At 37.8% G+C, this 21,670-nt stretch overlaps 1 protein-coding gene and 1 pseudogene across 3 annotated transcripts; one reads left to right on the top strand and one right to left on the bottom strand.

Annotated features, from left to right (window-relative positions):
• The first annotated feature begins 971 nt into the window (after positions 1-971).
• On the top strand, positions 972-4,015 carry LOC103707317 (annotated as a pseudogene).
• A 2,333-nt stretch (positions 4,016-6,348) lies between these two features.
• On the bottom strand, positions 6,349-21,089 carry LOC103707291 (cullin-1-like). Of its 3 annotated transcripts, none has more exons than XM_008791722.4 (20): positions 20,888-21,089; positions 20,423-20,675; positions 20,223-20,322; positions 16,206-16,391; positions 15,960-16,007; positions 15,673-15,876; positions 15,513-15,590; positions 15,237-15,326; positions 15,056-15,136; positions 14,895-14,957; positions 9,264-9,299; positions 9,091-9,177; positions 8,869-9,018; positions 8,703-8,758; positions 8,459-8,579; positions 8,221-8,382; positions 7,870-8,013; positions 7,564-7,782; positions 7,309-7,476; positions 6,349-6,965 (listed from the first exon to the last, which is right to left on the bottom strand). In XM_008791722.4, the coding sequence occupies exons 2-20, from the start codon at positions 20,560-20,562 to the stop codon at positions 6,864-6,866; spliced, it is 2,235 nt and encodes a 744-aa protein (XP_008789944.1). In that variant the 5' UTR covers positions 20,563-20,675; positions 20,888-21,089; the 3' UTR covers positions 6,349-6,863. The 3 variants fall into 3 exon arrangements, with proteins under 3 accessions (XP_008789944.1, XP_008789943.1, XP_008789942.1); XM_008791721.4 differs by having other exon boundaries at positions 20,423-20,663; positions 20,888-21,088; XM_008791720.4 differs by having other exon boundaries at positions 20,423-20,610; positions 20,888-21,088.
• Positions 21,090-21,670: the final 581 nt, after the last annotated feature.

The raw sequence follows: 21,670 nt of genomic DNA, 5'->3' as shown, positions 1-21,670 counted from the left end.
ACAAGTTTTAAACCTTTTCTCAGCCTTGTATGTAGTCGGTAAATCCTTTTTTGTCCATTTATCCTCGTAGTAATAGTGGCTTATGTTTATTAGAATTCATATTACTTGCAAGATTTTCAATGCGTAAAATGCCTAAAGTTGTAAATTAAATGTTTTTGAATTTTTTTATTTTTGCTCGAGGGATGGAATGGACAATTTTATGACCAGATAAGTAATTCGTGCTAGATTTGCCTCAAATTTTACTACTAAGAGTGTGCCATTAGAACCCAGATTTTGTACAACACATTATGGTTTTATTATTTTAGAACGTTAAAAACAAATAATCAAATTTGATGGTTTCTTACCTATGCATTTAACATTATAAAATGGATATCTTTTCGGTGATAAGATAAACAGTTGGTTGGATTCATGATCTGTAAGTTTCTCAAATCTGTTAAAATTTTGTTCTCAAGGTTTCTAGTTAAACTGGTTTTGGGTGTCATTTGGATGTTGTGTTGATTCAAATCAGAATACTTTCAAGTTACCATCAGCATTATATGAATTTATAAATCACAACTAATCCAAATTTAAACTAATGTTGTTTGTATGCAAATCTAAATCATAATTTAATCAAACTCTAGGTTTGGAATGTTTTCGTGGGTTGTACACTGCTGCACTTTGTTTTTTTAAGATGGAAGTCTTTGTTTTTCATAAGATGCCAGCAATATGCAACTGCTTGTGTTAGACTATAAGCTTAATGTGCTTGTGTTGCTGTGGACGCATGCTGATTGCTTAAAATTGCTGTTTTTAAGGTTGGGGAAATATGGCAAGGCGATTGAGACATAGGCAGCTATATGCTTTCAGTAGTTTTGATGAATTTGTATCTTGAATTGTACAAAAGAGTGCACTCTTTCTGAGTTGAACCTGGCTGCTTGTGTTCAAATAGAAGCAAATGCAATCATTCTTTTCATAATGAAAGTACTGTTATCGACATGGTAGCACGAATTATCCTCTCTTTCAAGTTTGTCTATGTTCAGTGCATGTTGGTATTGGTTGTGCAATGTAGTAGTATGTACATTTATTAATACTTGCACATGTAGATGTAGAGATTGTTTGTTCTTACAGTTACTGTAATTGAGCTCTATTTGTTAATTTATAGATCTCGTTATGCTATTGATTATTTTTTCGCCTGCCTGTCGGAGGTCTTTTATAGGAGTGGGAGAAGGTCCAGGGATTCTTTTCAAGTAGAATTATGAGAATATTCAGGAACTTGCAGCATCTAGTACTGCACTTAAGATGGCTGTCTTGTACTTTGTCAGTCTGCAGGCCATAACTCCAACAACTGAGCTGCGGCATCCGCTGGTTGTGAAATGAGCAAGCTGTTATCAAGCTTGATAAAGGCTCAAATCGATTACTAAACTGATTTGGCTTGAGCTGCCGGAGTGATTGCTAAATAATTCAAGGTGAGCTAAGAGCTGCTTGCTTTTGTCTAGCTTGATCGAACTCGATGTAAGATATAAATAACTAAAACTGTTTTCTAGCTGTTCATTATTGGTAGTGGTCCGCCAATAATGTTTGTTTATAATAGAAACTAGGGCAGCGTTCGGCTGGGGTATAACTTACGAAATAAGGGCAGAATAAGATCCTTATTCCGTGCTTTGCTGCCAAACAACAATAATCGGCAAATTATACTTGTCTAGGAGCATAAGCGGGCCTACATGATGTAACCCTATTCCACCAAAATGGCAGAATAGAGTTGTATCATGAAATAATGAAAACGTCTCTTTTTTACCTTTTTGCCCCTATTCACTTTTTAATATAAACCTAGACGGCATTTATTTTTGTTATAAAATGTAAATCTATCGTGTAATTTCAATGTACTTTATTCCCTCTATGCTCATTCTTCAACCAAACACCAGATAACTTAACTTCCGTGGTATAAGACCTATTCCTGTACGGTAGATGGAATAATCCCTTTCAGAACTTATTTCGAATCCAAACGGTACCTAAAGGCACTTGGCTTTCTTAAAGATCGAGATACGCTCGATGCTAGATATATCCTCAGGAGCACCAAATAAGTTGCCTATCCTCTCAACCAAGTTAGTTGCTTATGAACAGCACGAGTCTGATGTTAAATTAGCTGAAATGAGCTCGAGCTTAAAGAAGTTGGCTTGCTTGTATTATCCTTTGAAAGCCTCGGAGAGGTTTCAGTCTTTTCAGAGGGATTAAGATTTTGGGACAAGAGATCGTTTTGCAAAACTCCCTGGTTGCCCATTTAACAATAATATCTCCGATCACCCCTATGCGATATAGGTGCATGTCAACCGCCAACATGGGCTGTTTCTGCTGCTACTGTAGAAAGAAAGGATGATCTTATTACGTATCAAACTCAATCCGTATCTTATTCGATCTGGCCCAATTGCTACTCCTATCTCTAAGGATTTTTGTTTGTTTTTTGACCGTCAAAAAAATCCAAACCAACCGACCCCATATTAAGGATCCCAAGTTCAATAATATAAAAATTTAACCTGTCAATAATGCACCTAAGCTTCTCAACCTGCAGAGGAAATAGATCTCCCAAAAGAAACACTTAATCATGAGCTTAACATCCGCGTCATTGAGACCACCTCCAAAATCCATGTGAAAGGAAGCCGAAGCCGAAGCCAGCACGCCTGCAAGCGAGAAGCCAGGCAAATGTGCTCTCCTCCAACACTACCAAGATCAAGATCGGACACATGGAAGACATTCAGGAGCTGAGGAGGGCTTAAGCCCATGAAGGTCCCAGAGAGGTACGTGCGCGACCTGGACGAGCGGCCAGCTCAGTCCAAAGTCATTCACTCCAGGGAGGTCCCTATCATCGACATGTCGAAGCTGGCATGGAGCACCAAAGGACAGGCACAGGATGAGTTTGCAAAACGTTCGGAAGCTTGCAAAGAGTACGGCTTCTTTCAGGTATATTGCAACTCCTATCACCTCATTAATTGAACTTTTTGCTATTTTCCTTGGTTCAGAAACTAAATAGATAGCATCTCCCCCCAGCCATAATGGCAGGTTGTCAACCATGGGATAGAGCACAGCTTGCTGGAGAGCATGGAGATGGTGGCAAAGGAATTCTTCATGCTGCCATTGGAGGAAAAACAGTCAAAAAGAAGTATCTTATGGCACCGGGGACGATTCCGGAATATGGGCACGCTTTGGTCTTCTCAGAAGAGGACCCTTCACAAGAAACCCAAAGCTCCGGCCCACAAAACCAGCTCTGCCTTCAGGTACACAAGATGGCTAGCTCTCGTTCTCCACCAGTTCGGTCTGTTTGCATTGACTTTATGTATACTTTACGGCAGTGAGACACTTGAGACGTACTCAGTCAGTATAAGAAAAACTATGCCAAAGGCTGCTGATACTCATCGCCAGGAGCCTTGGCTTGGCTCCGTATATTTTCAATGACATGTTCGGGGAGGTCGTGCCGGCCGTGAGGATGAAGTACTACCCTCCATGCTCGAGGCCAGACCTTGTGCTTGGCTTGAGCCCCCACTATGTTGGAAGCGCCCTTATCTCGGCAGGCCTTCAAATTCTCAAAGACAATCCTAAGGCGTCTACAAATCCTATTACCAAGGCTCGTCATCAACATTGAGGATACACTTTGAGGTCCGAACAGCAATAAAACATCACCACTTGTTGAATTCTCTTTTAGTCAAAGAACATGCAGGTTCTAACAAATGGGAAATACAAGAGCGTGGAACATAGAGCAGCGACAAACAAGGAGAGGCCCAGACTTATCTGTGGTCACATTTTATGCTCCTAGCTATTATGATGTAGAGCTGGGGCCTATTCTAGAACTAGTGAATCATAACCAACCCTGCATGTACAGGAGATAACAACAATGGCGAGTACAGTCGCCACTATGTCACCAACAAGCTGCAAGGAAAGAAGCCACTGGAATACGCTAAGATTCAGACAAGCTTCTAATAACAAAATACTTGCTAACATTTCAAAGCCCGCAAAAGAAAGGGGGCAAAAAAAAAAAAAAAAAAAAAAAAAAAAAAAAAAAAAAAAAAAACTCTCCATACAAATGTAGCATAATAGAACAGAGCCCTCATATATGATCTGTAATTAGTATAAAGGTTTGTCCAGCATGCATTCAGCTTTGTAACAGGCGCAACTTATTAAGTGTTAATGTACATTAGAAACAAGCATCTTATTCTACCATATAAAATGCCATACTATATATTGTCAGTAAATAACTGTGATTGTGGATGTACGATCAGTACATAACTGTGTTTGTGGAAAAGCAATATCGTTGCTTCGAAGATGCAATTGGAAAGTAATAGCTGCGCGCGCACAATCACGTCCAACCAGCCACTTTTCCTGTAGTTTTCAAATAAGATACGTGAACTGAAAGATGCAAGCGATCACAGGGTCTAACAACTAACAACACAAACACCACCAATCTCCGCAATAACAGAAGATGAACCAAATCATTGACTCAGAAACTCAGCCCATATATTACGAAGCTTTTCGTTGTGGGTTGCGGGGCTGAGAATCCGGTATCCGTAGTGTCGCAGTCTCATATCGCCTGAACAGGAAAAGAAAAGAAAGAGCATTTAACCTAGGCACTGCTAGCAAGGTCAGGAGTTGCTCGCTCTTTACTATCATTCTTCGCTGGATGGTAGAACCAAGTGCAGGGTTCAATGTGAAGCAAACAGAGGTCTCCATTTTAAAATGAGTTCCTGCATAACTTGGAACGATTCGGGGAAAATTGTACTAAAACGACATTTCTATATAAAACACTTCTGACAAATCACTCGTACACTATAAGACCAGCAGTTTCATCAACAACAACTAGCATCAAATCTCTGAAGGGTGACACATGCAAGAAACTTCCACATTGCAGCGAAGTGAATCCAAAGCCAACTGCCATAAAATATTGTAAACCATCCGACTTGCATAATTAATATTTCAGCATTAACTGAAAAAATCCAAGAGGGCAGAGCAGTAAAAAGGAAAGTCATAAAGAGAACAAAAATGAGAAACCAAAAAAAGAATCTGCACAAAGCTTAGAACTAAAACTGTGAAATGATCATGACCTCTTGAATCCAAAGACCGCCATAAGGTCAATCCTTGCCACCTCACTTAAATGTCAATTCACTTTCATAGGCTGGCGAGAACTAAAAACTGGAGCAGATAAAGATATGGATCTTGTGTAAAAATATGAATTCTTTTGGAACTGGAGCACATTGCTATAGATACCCAGTCAGATCAGAGGTTTCTAATAAATTATAAAATCTCATTTTCAGTTTTCCTAGACAGTTCGTCCAGAAGATTCATTTGACTGACATTCTACATATCTACTTGATCAATAGGCAACTTAAGCTATGAAGAAATGAACCAAAAACTTGAGAAAATATGTTCTGAAAAAATTTAGAATCTAATTAGATTTCAGTTCTCGAGGCAGTTCTACTATAAGATTTGTTTGATAGGTGTTATACAAACTTATATGCAACTAATGCAAAGAAATGTATCACACTTTTGAAAAAGCACTTCCATATAGGGTGAGCCTATTTTATGCTCTAAATCAAGATGGAGATAAAGAATAATAAAAATTTCCATCAAATCATGTTGCGCATATCATAATCGATCCAAGCAAAATGAAAATACAGAATGGTCCAAGGAAAAGAGGTTAGCAATTCTGAGTTTTCGCATTAGATGCACTCTAAGATGAACCTCTATCTTCGCATCTTGGAAAGGATAAGAAAGAAGCCCACGATTTAAGTTTCCGTCAGAACTCCAAAACTACAGCCATAAGGGTCCTGTTTCACTCCAAACAAATCCAAGGATAAGGTTGGTCTAAGAGATCTGGCTGAAACTAACATGCAGGCCCATATTTAATGTATACATGGGCTAATTGCATTATTTCTGGACATTCATTTGAACTTAAAGAGTAGAATGAACTCAAACTTTGCATTCCTTAAAGATTGGAAGGATTAGGGTCCTTAATTGCTAAAAGTTTCAAGAGAAGCTACTTCCATTCACACTCAGAATTTTGGAGGGTTCGGTTTTGATTAAAAGGACTCTATTTTGATTAAACATTTGGCCAGCCTATACAAGTCTAATAACATCAATTATAAGTTATCATAAATTAACACTTCTATGTGTGCATCCAAGCGATTCAATTGCCACAGTATGTGACCTCCAGGCTTTCAAGATGAAATTCAAATATAGGCATAATCACACAGTAAAATGGCAACAACTTTGATGCTAAGATTCCTCTAGCTAGATAGAATTCGCATTGCATGCATGCATAAGTATAATGCAGAGTTCATCAATCAAATCTAGGACTGATTTTTTATCTCCCCTGGTAAACAAAGTGAATAGTTCAAACGTAATACTGATTATTTAAAGCATTGCAGTACCAAAACAATGCAATTTTGAATAAGATAACAGTAAAAAACCCATGTAAGCAGTCTTATATACCTTGTCAATAGTCACTCAAGACAGACACAGGAAACAAATAAAATACCAAAATAGGATACAATGTATTATGAGAACAAGCTAAAATATAGAAGAGGAAGATTTGAGAAGAAACACGCCTACAGTATATCAAGATGCAGCAGCACGAAAACTGCATTTGAATATTTCAGATTGCTGGAAGCTTCACTTGCCACCGTAAGATCCTAGGCAGTAATCTGGCTTCAAGGTAAATGTATAAGTAAGAAGGCTCGCGGATCTGAGAATTATACCCAACCTCGCAGCAAAAAAACCATTTGGCAGCATTTTCTAATTTGAGTTTCCAACAGAATAGTGACATGCTTTTGCATTTATGTTGGCAGCTACCCTGACAAAAAGGCAGATGAGAAAACTTCCTTCCATCAACAGCAGATATTCACTCAGGCTAAGTATCTGAATAAGTTGGGGTTGTCCTTGTCTCTTTCCAGATAGTCTCTGGTGATCAAATCTTCTATTCTTTTCTTTATTGCCTTGAAGTCAGGCTGCACATGGAACAATTCAAAGATTAACGATCGCAAGACCAAGAACCATCATAATGGGGAACTCCCTGCTATCTATCAACATATGATTATCCAATAACCAGAGGAATCAGGTTTCACCTTTAAATAATTGTAATGAAGTTCTTGTTCATGTTTTAAGCATTTAATTTTAGTTGGTCAATTCCAGAAGTCAACACAAAACGTATCATCCAAATAAAGGATCATAATCATGAGAATTGCATTCCAAATCGTGAAAAGAAATTCTACATTAAAGATGAATATACTGACTCCCCTTTAAGAGAGTTAAATAAAAAATGTCAGCAAAAAGAAAAAAAAAAATCAATACCTTAAACATACGATTAAGCTGCTCAACACATTCCATCACTAACTGCTGATGACCCAATACTTTGCGACTCTTCATTATGCGAACTATTGAGGCATCAATTGCATATCTTCTGTCTTTGTCAACATCTTCAATTACCTTCTTCTTCTCATCCACAGGCGGGAGAGGTATCTGCAGATAATACAAACCATCTCATCTCAAGCAACAGAGTAAGGCAAATGAAAGAAACAAAATGCAACAAAACAATATCGACTTTACCTTGATCCTTCTCATTTTATCAGTGAACTTGCAATTAAACTCGAAATAGTCGGTTGAAGAAATAGTTTTTGTATTTGGCTCTTTGTTAAGAATTTTGTATTTTGCACAGGAAAGTGAATGAAGCAGTCTGATTACATCATCATCCGTCAAGTTCAATTGTGACATGATCTCAGAATAACTCAGTCTATCAGAAGCATTAAAAAGCAGCAATGCTGAGGCCTGTAAACCGGAAAGGCATTTAAGAACATTGTATGAATATCAACTATATTTTTATTTATATGAGAGCACAAAGGATTTAAAAGAGACCTGATAAGTTGTCACAATCAGCTCCATGGTTTTAGGTTCAAACTTTCCAATGATATTGCAGGTCCCCAACGAATATATCCATGTAAGCTTCCGATGTTTGGTTTTTGTCTGATAAAATTCTTTGAAAACCTCTACACATTTAACCTACATAGCATCCATCACAACAATAAAATCAACCGAAAAGCCTTATCTCAATGGGGCAAGAACAAAAAAATCCAACATATAAAATGCCTAACAAAACAAGGTCAATCATTGATACTGGCATCGGTGATTGAAAGCATTACCCACTTAATCATGATGTTTAGGACAGAAAAAACGAAAAACAATGGAAAAAAAAATCACAATTCTTACCATCTCAGCAGGAAGATTGAGATCAAAGGATTTGTAACTTGGCCAGAATCCAGTAGTTAGAACAGTAACTGTTAAGTCAATTCCAGGATTCGTCTGTGGATTATTGTTAAGATACTCCTCAAAGCTTGATTGGTTCTCTCTTGCAAGTGTTAAATCAGTAACCTTTTAAGAAATAAATAAATCAGAAAGCGCATCTATAATCATAAGGTACTAATGCAAGATAATTAAATCAACTGACCATTCCCTCCATCTTTGAGGTGAACTGCCCACCACATTGCTGCTTCAACTTTGTTAAGATACTCCTCTCATGATCATCATTAGCACTTTTGTCAAATAGCAGCCTTCGAGCAAGTTTTTTCCTGTGAATATTTTATAACAGAAGTATTAGCAAAATAAAGCACCATAGAAGAAGAACATAATTAATGAGTACTTATTGACCAGTTTAAAAGCATAAGGTAAAAGGGTAGGCAAGAGTCTTCTACCTGTAAAATTCAGCAAAAAGGTCTTTGTCACTGATATACGCAAGCAACTTCACAACCTGAAAGAAAAATTTATCAATGCAATAATGATAAGATGCAGTCTCAAAAGCCAATAGGCCTTAGTTATTAAGAATAGGAAGAGCATTCCGATGAAAAGGGAAGAAGTTACCTTCTCAAGTGTCTCCTCTATAGCTTCATCACTCAGTTTCTCACTTCCACCCTTTTTAAGAATATTATCACAAAAAGTAGCCAGAAGTTCAGCACTTGAGCTTCCTGCAACACCCTTGTTACAGAAAACCTCAAAGGCTTCTTTTAATGCCTGCCAAGAATAAAAAACATTAGATAAGGACCATGGAAATGTAGCTCAATCAACATTTTTTTCCATTTCAACCTTATGAAAAAGGGAGTGGTTCTGGAAGCAGTCATTCACATACGCCAAGTACTTATCATGCAGCTCAATAACTTTTCTGACAAAAACCTGAAGATCAAACAACAAATACCCAAGTAAATTTAACATTCAACCAATTTATCTGAACCATATAGCATACAAGATATAAGTTCTACCTGCTCTTGCAAACCAACCACATCTTTTTTCTCTGCCTGTAGAAAACATACCATTAGCCAATTACAGATTACAATCAGAAACATGTTGATGATATGCAAGAGTAGGAAAGACACGTAAATAGCTAGAAAACGATAAACAAACTGCACACCCATTTGGTTCACAACTTTCTGCTAAATATGGTTACTACAGACACAGGATACAACCAATCAAGCATGAAATCAGGTTACTTATTCAGCAAAGTGAATTACCAGATTACATGGAATAACTACAATAACATTTGATGCATGAAAGCAGGTTTGGACATTTGGGATTGAGGATCTAATGATGATATGAATACAAAAAGACTGGATCAATGATCTCCAAAGCTTTTCAAAAGTTAGTGCCACACATGGCTCAATGACGGTCGACAGACCAGGAATTTTAACTAGAAGTAGGTCAAAAGCATGAATTTTAAATCAATTAAATGAATAACAAATCCAGATGATGGTTTCCTATGGAAAAGACGTTGAAAGGTAATAGGGAAAAAATGTGTAACAAAAATTTTATAAAATCTTCATCACTAAAAGAGCCCATGAATCATGGCATACATTGAAATCAGCATCTTCTGCAAATAACATCATACCATGGAAAGCTGAGAGAACTCTAATATTTTACTGCAAATCTAAATCATATCTGATAGTCGACCTAAGTGTGTAAAGGGACCAAAGCGACACCAAACCAACCCCAAACTCCTAACCTAAAACTCTAACAATCTAATATCTAGAACTTCTTCCAAACCCTAGTAAAAGCATAATTCACAATCTCACACAAACTGAAGGATTCACAATCTCAACTCAAATAACTTAAACTATGCGTGTTATTACAAAAAAATAAATATAAATGTCTAATCTACTCCATAAGAATTTAATTGTAGCTGGACTTTCATTCCTTCTGCAGGATGTGTTTATAAAGATTACAAAATAATATGAGCAGTTGAGAATTGAATATTAGCATCCTAAAGGTCTTTATTATGCTAAGCCAAAAAAATGAAGCTTTTTCTTTCTCCAACATATGCAAGTACGCATTGAGATTTGATGAAGATACCATTAGAATGGGGGGGTTATAAGGTTACTGACACACAAATACTGAAAAAATGTGATGCATTGGACAAGATATGAGGAGAAATGGTGCAAGATGCTTCTCTTTTTAAAAAGGTTTATTCCTTGAAGTCCACATGTACTCAATCTTGACTGATGCACTTCTGTTGCCCTCTATATCATGCTGTAGAGGTACTAAATGGGCATGCAATTACAAATAGGAGTTTGTTCGTCAATGCCTTGGTTAGGCTTCATAATGAAAGCTTTGTAGTTATAGCAAAGCAGAGAATTCTTACAATATGTAGCGCAAGTATGTGACATGAACATGACAAACAAGGATGGATCCATGCCAAATTTGCTTTAAATGATGGACAGTATCAAGGGTAGTCCTACTCCATCACAGAATGGACCAATTGGATACTAGCTCCTTAGATAGGTTTGAAGCCCTGGTACATGAAAAATGGGTCAAGCCAGTTGGTACTGACTGGTATGAACCCAGTGGTGATGTGATTATAAAAGGTGATATTCGATCTTCTTGACATTTAGAGTTGCTAGTACATTTATTTAAAAAGAATTATTCAATTATATCAAAATCATTTGAAGATCTCAAAGGGAACTAGGCCTGATCAAAGGTGTGCTGTGAGGATTGAGATGTGTTAAAAAGGCCTTCACCCTACAAACCTCCAGCAAGGGTAATGTGGCTGTGGCAATGCTTGTTGGTGGCTGCCATTTTATACAAACAAACTTCGTATATAGCATGATAGCATTAGTGTTGGGCAACGGGCCGTGCCGGGCCGGCCCGGCCCAGGCCCGCTTATGAAGCGGGCCGTGCCTGGCACGGCCCGTCCAGCACGGAACGCCAGCCCGGCCCGGCCCCAGGCCCGTCTATTGGCGGGCCGGGCCAGGCACGGCCCGCAACGGCTCCAGACGGGCCGTGCCTGGCACGGCCCGCAACGGCTCCAGACGGGCCGTGCCGGCACGGCCCGTCTGGAGAGGGGGGAGGAAAATAGCCGTTTCCAACGGCTATTTTCGGGAAAAAGTCCATTTTACCCCTCCCAACAGTCCAATAACGGCTGAATTGAGGGGTATTTTGGGAAAAAAAATTTTGGGCTTCTATAAATAGCCCATTCCTCCCTCATTCTCACCACACCAAACCTCTCATTCTCTCCTTCTCTACTGCTATTATTTCTCTCTTCTAAAGTGCTCTTCTAGCAATTTAATTTTTAGTTTGTTCAAGTGCTACATAAGAGGAGGTTCCTGTTGAGAAGAGAAGGTCGCTTCTGTTGAGAGCACAAGAGGAAGCTCGGAATCTCGGCTCTGCCTCTGCCCTCCGACCCTCTACTCAATTCCTCCTTGCGGTTAGTTTTTATTTTTTGAATTAATCATAGATATGTCATCTTTTGAGGAAAGTCAGTTTGGCATTCCTGTTTCTGAGGGAGAAGAAACTAATCCCCAACCCCATGTTCCTAGTTCCTCTAGAACTGGTGAACCGAGTGAAGATCAAACCTCTTCTCGTAAGAGGACTAGTGCTGTATGGAATGAATTTGATAGAGTTATGGTTGATGGAGTCTGGAAAGCTAGATGTAAAAAATGTGCCAAACTTTATAGTTGTAGTAGTAGTGAGGGAACAGGGCATTTAAAAAGACATCAAGAAAGTCATAGGATGCATGATTCTCATGCTCAAACTCAAAGTACCCTTAATATACAAGGGGGATTACTTGTAGGTAATTTTGCATATAATCATGAAAATCAAAGAAAAGCACTTGTAAAATGGATAGTTAAGGATGAATTACCTTTTAGTTTATGTGAATCTTTTAATTTTGAAGAATATGTTCAATTAAACCTACAACCTGCTTACAAAAGAACTAGTAGGCGTACATTTAGAAGAGTAGCTATGACCAACTTTTTAGCAATGAAACAAAATTTAATTGAAACACTTTCTACTTTAAATGTAAAAATTTCATTAACTTCTGATATTTGGTCAGCATCTGTAGGTAGTAATTGTTTTATTGCCATTACTGCTCATTATATTGATAATGATTGGCAATTAAATAAACGTATTCTTGCTTTTCGTGCTTTTGATTTTCCACATTCTGGGCAACAAATTTCAAATATTAAAACTGCATGTTCATATAATATTAATGATAAAATTATGTCTATTATTTTTGATAATGCATCTAATAATAATTCTGCTGTTGCATTATTAAAAGACTCATTGCATCCCATATTAGATGGAAATTTACTGCATATTAGATGTGCATGTCATATCTTAAATCTTTCTGTTCAAGCTGGCATGGGCATGATTCAAAATGTGATTTCAAAAATTAGAAATGCAGTTTCTTTTATTCATGCTTCAAGATCAAGACTTCAAGAATTTAAGAAATTATGCATAAATCATGGTAAACGTTTTAAAAAATTTAAACTTGATGTAATTACTCGTTGGAACTCCACATATAGCATGATACATGATGCATACCCATATAAAAACTTATTATGTGCATATATTAATGATCGTGGATTAGGCTTTACATTGTCTGAAACTGATTGGAATAAAGGAAAAATTTTGGAAGATTTTTTGCTTAGTTTTTATAATGCTACCAATGTTCTTTCTGGTATTTATTACCCTACTTCATGTTCATTTTTACAACAAGCATATATAATTAGTAAAAAATTTGCAGAACATAGATATGATGATGTTTTAATGCCTATTATTGACCTAATGGAATCTAAATGGAATGAGTATTGGGACAAGATATGTCCTATGCATAACTTAGCTGCTGTATTTGATCCTAGAGTTAAATTAAATGGCGTGCTAATTTTACTTGATGCATATTCTGAAAATATGAATCAAGATTCTGAATCTGCTAAAGATGAGGTAAAACAACTTCTTTATGATATTTATGCTATATATGATGAAAAAATTCGTGGATCTAGAACACAAATACAAACCTCTATTTCTTCTTCTAGTAGTTCTCGTTCGTCATCTATTTTTTCATTCATTGCACAGAGAAGACACACACATGCTTCAAGTTCCTCTTCATCTTCTTCATCTTTAAGTAGTGAACTAGAATTTTATTTACGAAATGATCTTCAGTCTGCATATGATGAAAATCAAATAGAGAATCTAGATGTATTATCTTGGTGGAAGAGTGTTAGAAATCAATATCCTGTTATGTCTGCAATTGCACGCGATATTTTAGCTGTGCCGATGTCCACGGTAGCATCGGAATCCGCTTTTAGTGCAGGTCGGCGTGTTCTTGACGAAAAGAGAAGTAGGATGATAGGCGAAACGGTGGAGATGCTTCTCTGCTTCAAGGATTGGTTGGATGCTGAGGCAAGACTTCAAGATAAAGGTGGACATAATACAACATCCTCTGATGATGATGATACAAACACTACTGAAGACTGAAGACTGAAGACTGAAGAGTGAAGACTGATTCACTGATGATTAGTAAGATTTCTTAATTTTTTATAATTGTACATTTTTATTGTATTCTGGAGGTCAGACCAAGGTCCAAACCTCGGCCCTTTCTTAGTTTCTTATTGTATTCTAGAGGTCAGACCAAGGTCCAAACCTCCCTTCATGTACCATTTTGATTTAAATTAATAAACTGGTAGGGGTCTATGCCAAACCCCCCACCATTAAGGTGGCTTTATATTCATAAATCCTTAGTTTTTAATATTTATTAATTTTTTTAGAAAATTTATGAAGCATTAATTTTTATCGGGCCGGGCCGGGCCCAGGCCCGGACCGTGCCAGGCCCGCGGGCCGTGCCGTGCTTGGCCCGCGGGCCTAGAGCGGGCCGTGCCGGCCCAGGCACGAAGCGGGCCGTGCCGGGCTCGGCCCGCGGGCCAGTACCCTGTGACCCAGCACGGCCCTCTCAAATGGGCCGTGCCAGGCACGGCCCGGCACTGTAGCAAGCGGGCCGTGCCAGGCACGGCCCGCTTCGTGCCGGGCCGTGGGCGGCCCGGCCCAGTGCCCAACTCTAGATAGCATCCTGGCTCAAGAAAACTTGATGGATCTCAAAAGCCCTATTATGCACCATTTCTCTTCTGGTACAGTGACAAGTTTGGGATGTAGAATTAAAGGAAGGAGGTGGAGGAATAAAGGATTGGAGAGGAAAGGGAAGAAATAAACAGAGATATGAATCCCATCACTTCAGTCGCATAGGGAAGATTATACTTGGAAAATGAGTTTCGTAAAACCTACAAAACAGGGAAAGCCAGTTTCTTTAGCACATGGGAGGGTGCATGGAAAAGCGATGCATGGCAGCCTAGCTTTTCTCATGGTATAAGTGCAGAATGAAAGATATTGAAAGATCCCATAATCCATCAGCAATGAAGTATTCATTGGTGACTCCAGTAATAGTAGTCTTAGTACTGTTAGAGCTTAAATTAGCTTTCTACAGCATCCCAGTCTGTGATCTCTGTACAAGTCAGTATAATGCAATGCAACATTTGCACAAGCAAATTACAAAATTTACTAAAACATTAAAAAAAGTTTGATTTGAGATCAAAAGACTTGATACAGTGAGAAATGAAGTAATTTTTCACCTTCTTATTACTCGCAGCATCTTCTGCTTGTTTGACCAAGGCTGTGCCTTCAGAAGTAACATGCTGAATAAATGAAAATTTTATCCGTCAAACTAGTGAAACAACAAGGTCAGATAATCTCTCAATTAAATAGTTAATGCATGTAGTGGGAGTTTCCTAACCTGTTTAAAAATCTGAGAAACAGGGTCCAGGCCACGAGGAATTCTGCAGAACAGCCTATACATCCTTGATAGATCGTCCACCTAATTAGCATGTAAGGATACAAAATCTTGGTCATAAATTACAGTAAAACACTCTGGCTTCATCCTGAAGAATAAAGTTATATGTGTCCTAAGCAGATACCTTGTCATCCCGGAGCAAGGCATGGCATCCAGAGTGTTCCTTTTCAAGAAGTTGGCTTGCATATACGAAGAGTAGCTCATGTTGGACTTTCTACCAACATAGCAAGAAAGACAACCAAAACAAGTCAAATTTAAGAATTGAAGAATTTAACTAACTTTAATGCCATTTTGGAAGCAAGATGAGTCATGAGACTCAAAACATCAGTCCAAGACCCATTATCAAAAGTTTGACGTTATAATCATACATTACAAATTATAAGCAAAACACAGAACAAACCTCCAACAACTTCTGTTCACTGCTTGAATGCAAGTAATGAGAAACTCTATCTTTCTCCCGTTTTAAGCATTCCTCGGCCTGAAAATGGCCAGAAAGTCTCTACAATCATGCTTGAAGGCAAACTATATGCATTTTATTCAAGCAATTTCAGATACTATACCTTCAACATGTAATCTGGACACGAATCCTCCAAAATCCAGTTTGAAGCCTTCCGAGAGTAATATGCAGCAGTGTCCTTAAGCATGGCTGCTTCAAAGTCATTTTCATAACACTCCATGCTCCCTAACCCAATTTCAACAAAAATGTCCAAAACATTCTTCAACAAGGCTCTATCAATCTGCTCCCCCTCACGTTCTTGATCAATCTGTTGAAGAATTAAAGTTGACAAGGCTCACATAAAAATGAGCAGAAATCCAGCACATGCTGAGAAATACTGTATCTACATACCAAAGAGATCACAGCATCTCTCACTTTACCATTAATCTCATTATAGACCTGCAATCCAAAAACTACACCAGTCAAAAGTGATTCCAAGAAGCATGAGAACCTTCCAGAATTCAATCACAGAAAGCTTGAAAAAAGTAGAAATCAGCATAGATGTCTATAGAAAATTTATATGCCTTATTCAAGAGGCATCTGCATTTTGATCTTTGAACACAGAAACTATGATAAAAGGCTAGGATAATGATGTACCAGATTGCGGAAGCAAGTAAGCCCAACTTCATTAAGTGCAGGAAGCGACCTCCGAGCAATGAAATAGCGATCAAGATAATGGAAAAAACGCGAAAGCCATCTAACCATAACTTTGTGATTTGACCATCTTTTCACAAGTTCCCTCAGCATAAATTCATCATGCTTCTCCCTCAAAGATGGTAATACCTGTGTAAGAAATGAGAAGTTGATTATAAGATGATCACATATTGAACGTGCTATTATATAGATCAGTGATTACTTTACACAAAAAAGAGCTAACGAGTCTTAGGAATGGAGAACATCCTGCCTATTAAAGCTACGATAAATAACAATCAGAATTTGATTCCATCCTGATTGTTATGGTTTAAAGCCTAAGCTAATGCATTCATGAACAATTAGCAATTCACCCTTAGAGGAAAAGAACAGTCCTTCAATTAGGATGATATACCCACAAGAAAAACATATACATGTAGCAAGTGGAGAAACAGATTGAATTACTCAAATTACCAAAAACCTCTCAAAAAAATTACAAAGAGAAGATACCAAATTCTCCAGTATTTTAACAACCATCTGTAAATCATTGTTCAAATCATGGATTGATGCATTTCGTGCCAATGTCATTGTGGCCTGGCACTGGTACAGTATATTCCATGTAATGCTTAGCACATGCTAGCATAGCTGTATGATGTAGTACCCAGTACCATGTCCATGATGCACTGGCACAATATGTATGATGCCTGTATCATGAATGCTTCCTGGCATTTGCATCCATGATCCTAATTCTCATTGTCCCCCTCCCCCCAAACTCAAATGTGTGAGGCTCAGAGCAATTCTCCATTTTCTTCCACAAATTTGTTTTTCATCATCCTTTCTTAGCAGCAACATATGATTTAAGTTCTAAAAAATATTTTCAGATATCTGCCATTGTCACATTCTCTTAAATCATTCTTGATCCTTTCTGATACAAAAAAACACTATGCACTGGGAAAAAAATCGCATTGCAAATTTAAAGAGAGTATAGTGGTAAATCAAGTTACAAAAACTCATTTTAAGCTACAACAGTATTTAAAGTGCCATCACATGCTTTCCATATAACACAAATTCACAAAACATGAAACTTCAGCCACATAATATTCAAATATTGCTAGATCTCTCATAAAACTTCCAGTCATTATCCATTCATTATTAGGCTCCATATGAAAACTTCAAAGAATTAATCATAATCACAGCTCTAGAACAGGTCATGCTGCTTTCCCTGTTATGGAACTAACCTTGTTAAAATCAATACATAAGGTATTATCCAACTCTTAGTTTAGCTGTATTATCTAAAGAAATTAAGCAAGATCTAGTGCAGCAAATAACTTTTGTTGAGTGAAATTAGATTGATACACTAAAATTCATATCATAAACCCAAAAGATTGTGGGTTATTCATCATGTCATTGCCAAATCAATCTTCAAACATTACCTGCCCACAACATACTAGAAGGAAACAAAAACATGCGATTACAGTATTGTGAAAACAAACAAATGTAAATAAAAAATAATCTGTTTCATATTTTACTTTTAGTCACACTCGTAATCAGTTAATTGCATTAAAATGTACAACCTGGTTAGAGAGTAGATAAAAGTGTATTTTAGCTCCTCAGACCTCACGCTAGCAATGCAAAATAAAAAAGGAAGGAATAAGTGGCAAGAAAAGAAAATAAGATTGCCCAGGTGTTGGGGTATAACTTATGTGCTTTGAAAAATAACATAAAACAAACCAAATAGAAATAAAACAAGCTGCCTGTGAAGTTGAAGCTGACTTTGCGATACGGACCATTCCCAATTTTCTTGCTTGCGAATATCTAACGATTAGCTTTTAGGCTAGATTCACCTCCGTACATGCGGATGTACTTTCAATCAGTGATAACATTCTGAATACAAGTTTTCATTCCTAGGCTGAAGAGGTTAAAAAGCCATTATTGTTTTTTTCCTAAACAAAAGCATAATAAAGAAGGTTGAAAAAGAACTGAGGTGCAAAAGCAACCTTGAAATAGTAGCAATGATAATTGTATATTCTTTTCGACTTGACAGGACTCCCACATCTTAGTAAGAATTTAAGATCTTTATCTTAATTTTTAGATTCAATTCTAAACCTAATATTTCATATTGAATTACATATTAAGGTTTCAATGTAAATTTGTAAACTCCTGGATGGACTTAATTTATATGCCTTAGATCATGAATTGCTCGACTTTGCTAACATTAATCATTTTGCATGTGTCCCTGACCAGGAAATCTGATTTCACAACCCCCCCACCAACCCAATAAAAAAAAAAAAAATCTAGCCACTTTGTTTAACTTACATCTGAGACGACCCCTGGCAAGAGTGGTAATACCTCTTAACTGTAAAGTGAAAGCTTTATGACAACTATCAAATCCATGAGAACCTTAATGCAACCTTAGTCTCATGGCATCCTCTGTGTCCTCCCAACCCTAAACAACAACTTCATATATCTCATTTCCAAACTATAAATATCCTTAATTTGGTAACCAGGTCCTTTATCCAAAACAAACAACAAGATTTGCCCTCCTTAAAGTGAGTGAAGCAATCTAGATGGACCCCAACCTTAATTGTCTGCAACAAATCTTAAATATGGTGGGAGCCTTGGCCTTCATGCATCGTGAAATTCAAATTCCAAAGACTAAACAGTTCATTTATTTTGACAGGCTTAAGCAAATATATATTTCATGATCTTATGTTCCATAAGTTCACCTTAAATGCCCTTCCATTCAAGGTTTTCAGATATCGATGTTTCAGTTTTCTCAATAGGCCACTAATACTGACATGACCAAGATACTGGATATTCCCAACCACTAACACTAGACCATTCATGGGCATTATGGCCAAGATCCAAGAAGCAAGATATAGAAAAAAATCGGCCGATATGGCAAAACATAATTACATTTTTTGTCTTTCCTTCTTCTCTTTGCTTCCTCTAAGCCACAATCCTCCATCATCATCTCCATTGACATTGCCAAGACAACTTCCCCCTTCCACTCCATCGAGAGCCCCTCTTAGATTGGCCATGGCCGTCGTCGAGATCATCTTCCAACTCCATCTCCTGCATACCTCCCCCCCACCCCCAACTCTCTCAAGATCTCCTAATGCTCAACCATGGTAGATCTAGAATTAACCATCGTCATCATCATAAACCCATAGTCATCCATGGGATCCATCCTTCCCAATCTTAGCAATAGGGCTTTACCCTCCATTATTGTCCAACCATGGTGATTGAGCTCAATCCCTCTCACAATCCATTTAAAACTTCTATTCTTAGAAGCTAACAATGATTAGAAGATGCTGACTGTTATGATGGTGCTATCACATCGATTGATAAATAAGGATAGATCAATTCATATTAATTGAAATAACAAGGCACAATATTACAAATTATTGCAAAAAGGTGACCAATATTGTTATACAGTGCTACTCAGGCTCTTCAAATTTTTAGTTTCTTGAAATGTCGAGCACTTGGACTAAGGTTTGCAGCCTCGATACGGCCTCCATACCAGTACAATGTTGGTACAGCCGGTGCATTCAGTATAGAGGTCGGTTCAGTGTTCCAAGACTCAGATGTCGATACTGGTAATGGTGCGGTACATCCGGTATGGAGCGGTACGCATTGGTATGACAAACCTTGACTTCGACATCTTGGACACTTGGATACATCATAATATTCCTTGACGCTTCATATGATCAAATCATGATTGCATCATCATTATGTGTGTACTTTTGGCACTATTCTGTGAAAGTTATCAAACATTAAATTTCAATCACCATGTGTCGATGATTTAGATTTCGAAATGTAATTAAAATAAAAAAAAATCAAAATCCACAAACATTTAGTGATGGCTCATTCATAACTTACCTGATTAAAAAGTTTTTAAAAAAAAGACATAACAACAAATCATCATTTCTATAAATGTTGAGTGCTAAATATATATACACATGAAAAAGAAATTATCCTCACCATCACATTGATATATTCTTCGAATGACTCCCGGTATTTGTCATAAAGCTGCTGTGAATAGTCATGCGGAGGTTTCTGAGTGCACATGTTATAGATGGTTCTGTTCCACCAGTGAAGGCAACAAAATCACGGAAATCAAAATAATAGTATAGTGAAAGAAACCTCATAGCAGCATGAATAGAATCAGAGAGGAAGGATACGTGTAGAGCATCATATAGTCCTCCGAGCTGAACTGCGTCTCGGGAATCCCTTCTAAGATATTCTTCAACTTTGTTATACCCTTCTGCATGAAATCCCATCCCTGCTCCAAATCTATAGTCTTCCTTTCATGCATCGACATGCTTTCTCACCACGAGCCACCCCGTCCCCCAGGCCGAGCCCGACACAGCTGAAACGACCCCCAATAATCCACTTACAGCGAGATATATTCGATTCGTAGACCTAAATCAAGAACTAAAAAAGAATCAAAACGGCCAAAGAATAATCAAAACGGCCCGAAATCAAACCCTAACCCTAATTCCGAGCATCAATTCAGGCGAAAACATGAAAACAACCCCAAAACATCGATCCAGAAACAGAACTCGAGTCCATGCCGAAAGGAAGCATCGAAGCCACAGCAGAAGGAGAAATTGCGAACGAAATGGAGAGAAACAGACAGCAAGTACCTGATTCGGAGATAACAAGATGGCGATGGATTGGAGGGCACGGAGGCGACGCAAAACCCTAATCCTGACCCTAGAAATCTGAGGGGATGAAGGAGAAGAGGAGAGAGGACGGCGCGCACAGTCGACGCTGGGGCCGATGACGATCGAAAATGGGGAGATCCCGGAGACTAAGAGCTCGGAATTGAGGATGCCAGAAATAAGAAGAAACGGCGAGGAGCAAATGGGTCATTTTTGAGAATTTGGGATACACTGTGGTCTGGGTTCCACGGTTGTTCTATTCTGGACCGTGTGATTTATAATGGAGGGTTTGATGATTGGTACAAAACGGGTCCACTAATTGGAAAGACACCGGTTTGATGATTGGTACGAGTTGGGTCCACCAAGTGTAAAGATACCAAGGACAGGCATGCCGAAATGACGAAGTCGGAAGGTGCTCCCAAAGGAATGCTGACGATAATGAGTACAGCTGCAACTAGATTGGGTTAACCTAGGTTCAAAAATTGGATTTGATTTAAAATCTAGACCGAGTTCAGGCCATATATTATTATTCAAGTCTAATTTGGGTCGGCAAAATAAAAGATCCGATCCAACCCAAATCCAATCCAGCCCCGCTTGAAAACATAAATCATGTAAGTCTTATTATCATCCTTGGTTTTAAATATCTTTTCAAATTTATTAAATAAACTCTCATTTAAACTAACTTCTTCTTCTCATCTTAACATATTCTCTCATATATATTTTCAATTAGTTATCTTTAAATATATACATTTCATTCTTTATTTT

Source organism: Phoenix dactylifera, chromosome 13, assembly GCF_009389715.1.
Source record: "Phoenix dactylifera cultivar Barhee BC4 chromosome 13, palm_55x_up_171113_PBpolish2nd_filt_p, whole genome shotgun sequence".
NCBI classification, from domain to species: domain Eukaryota; kingdom Viridiplantae; phylum Streptophyta; class Magnoliopsida; order Arecales; family Arecaceae; genus Phoenix; species Phoenix dactylifera.
Note: the sequence above shows the minus strand (reverse complement) of the source record. Positions and strands in the feature narration are given on the sequence as shown.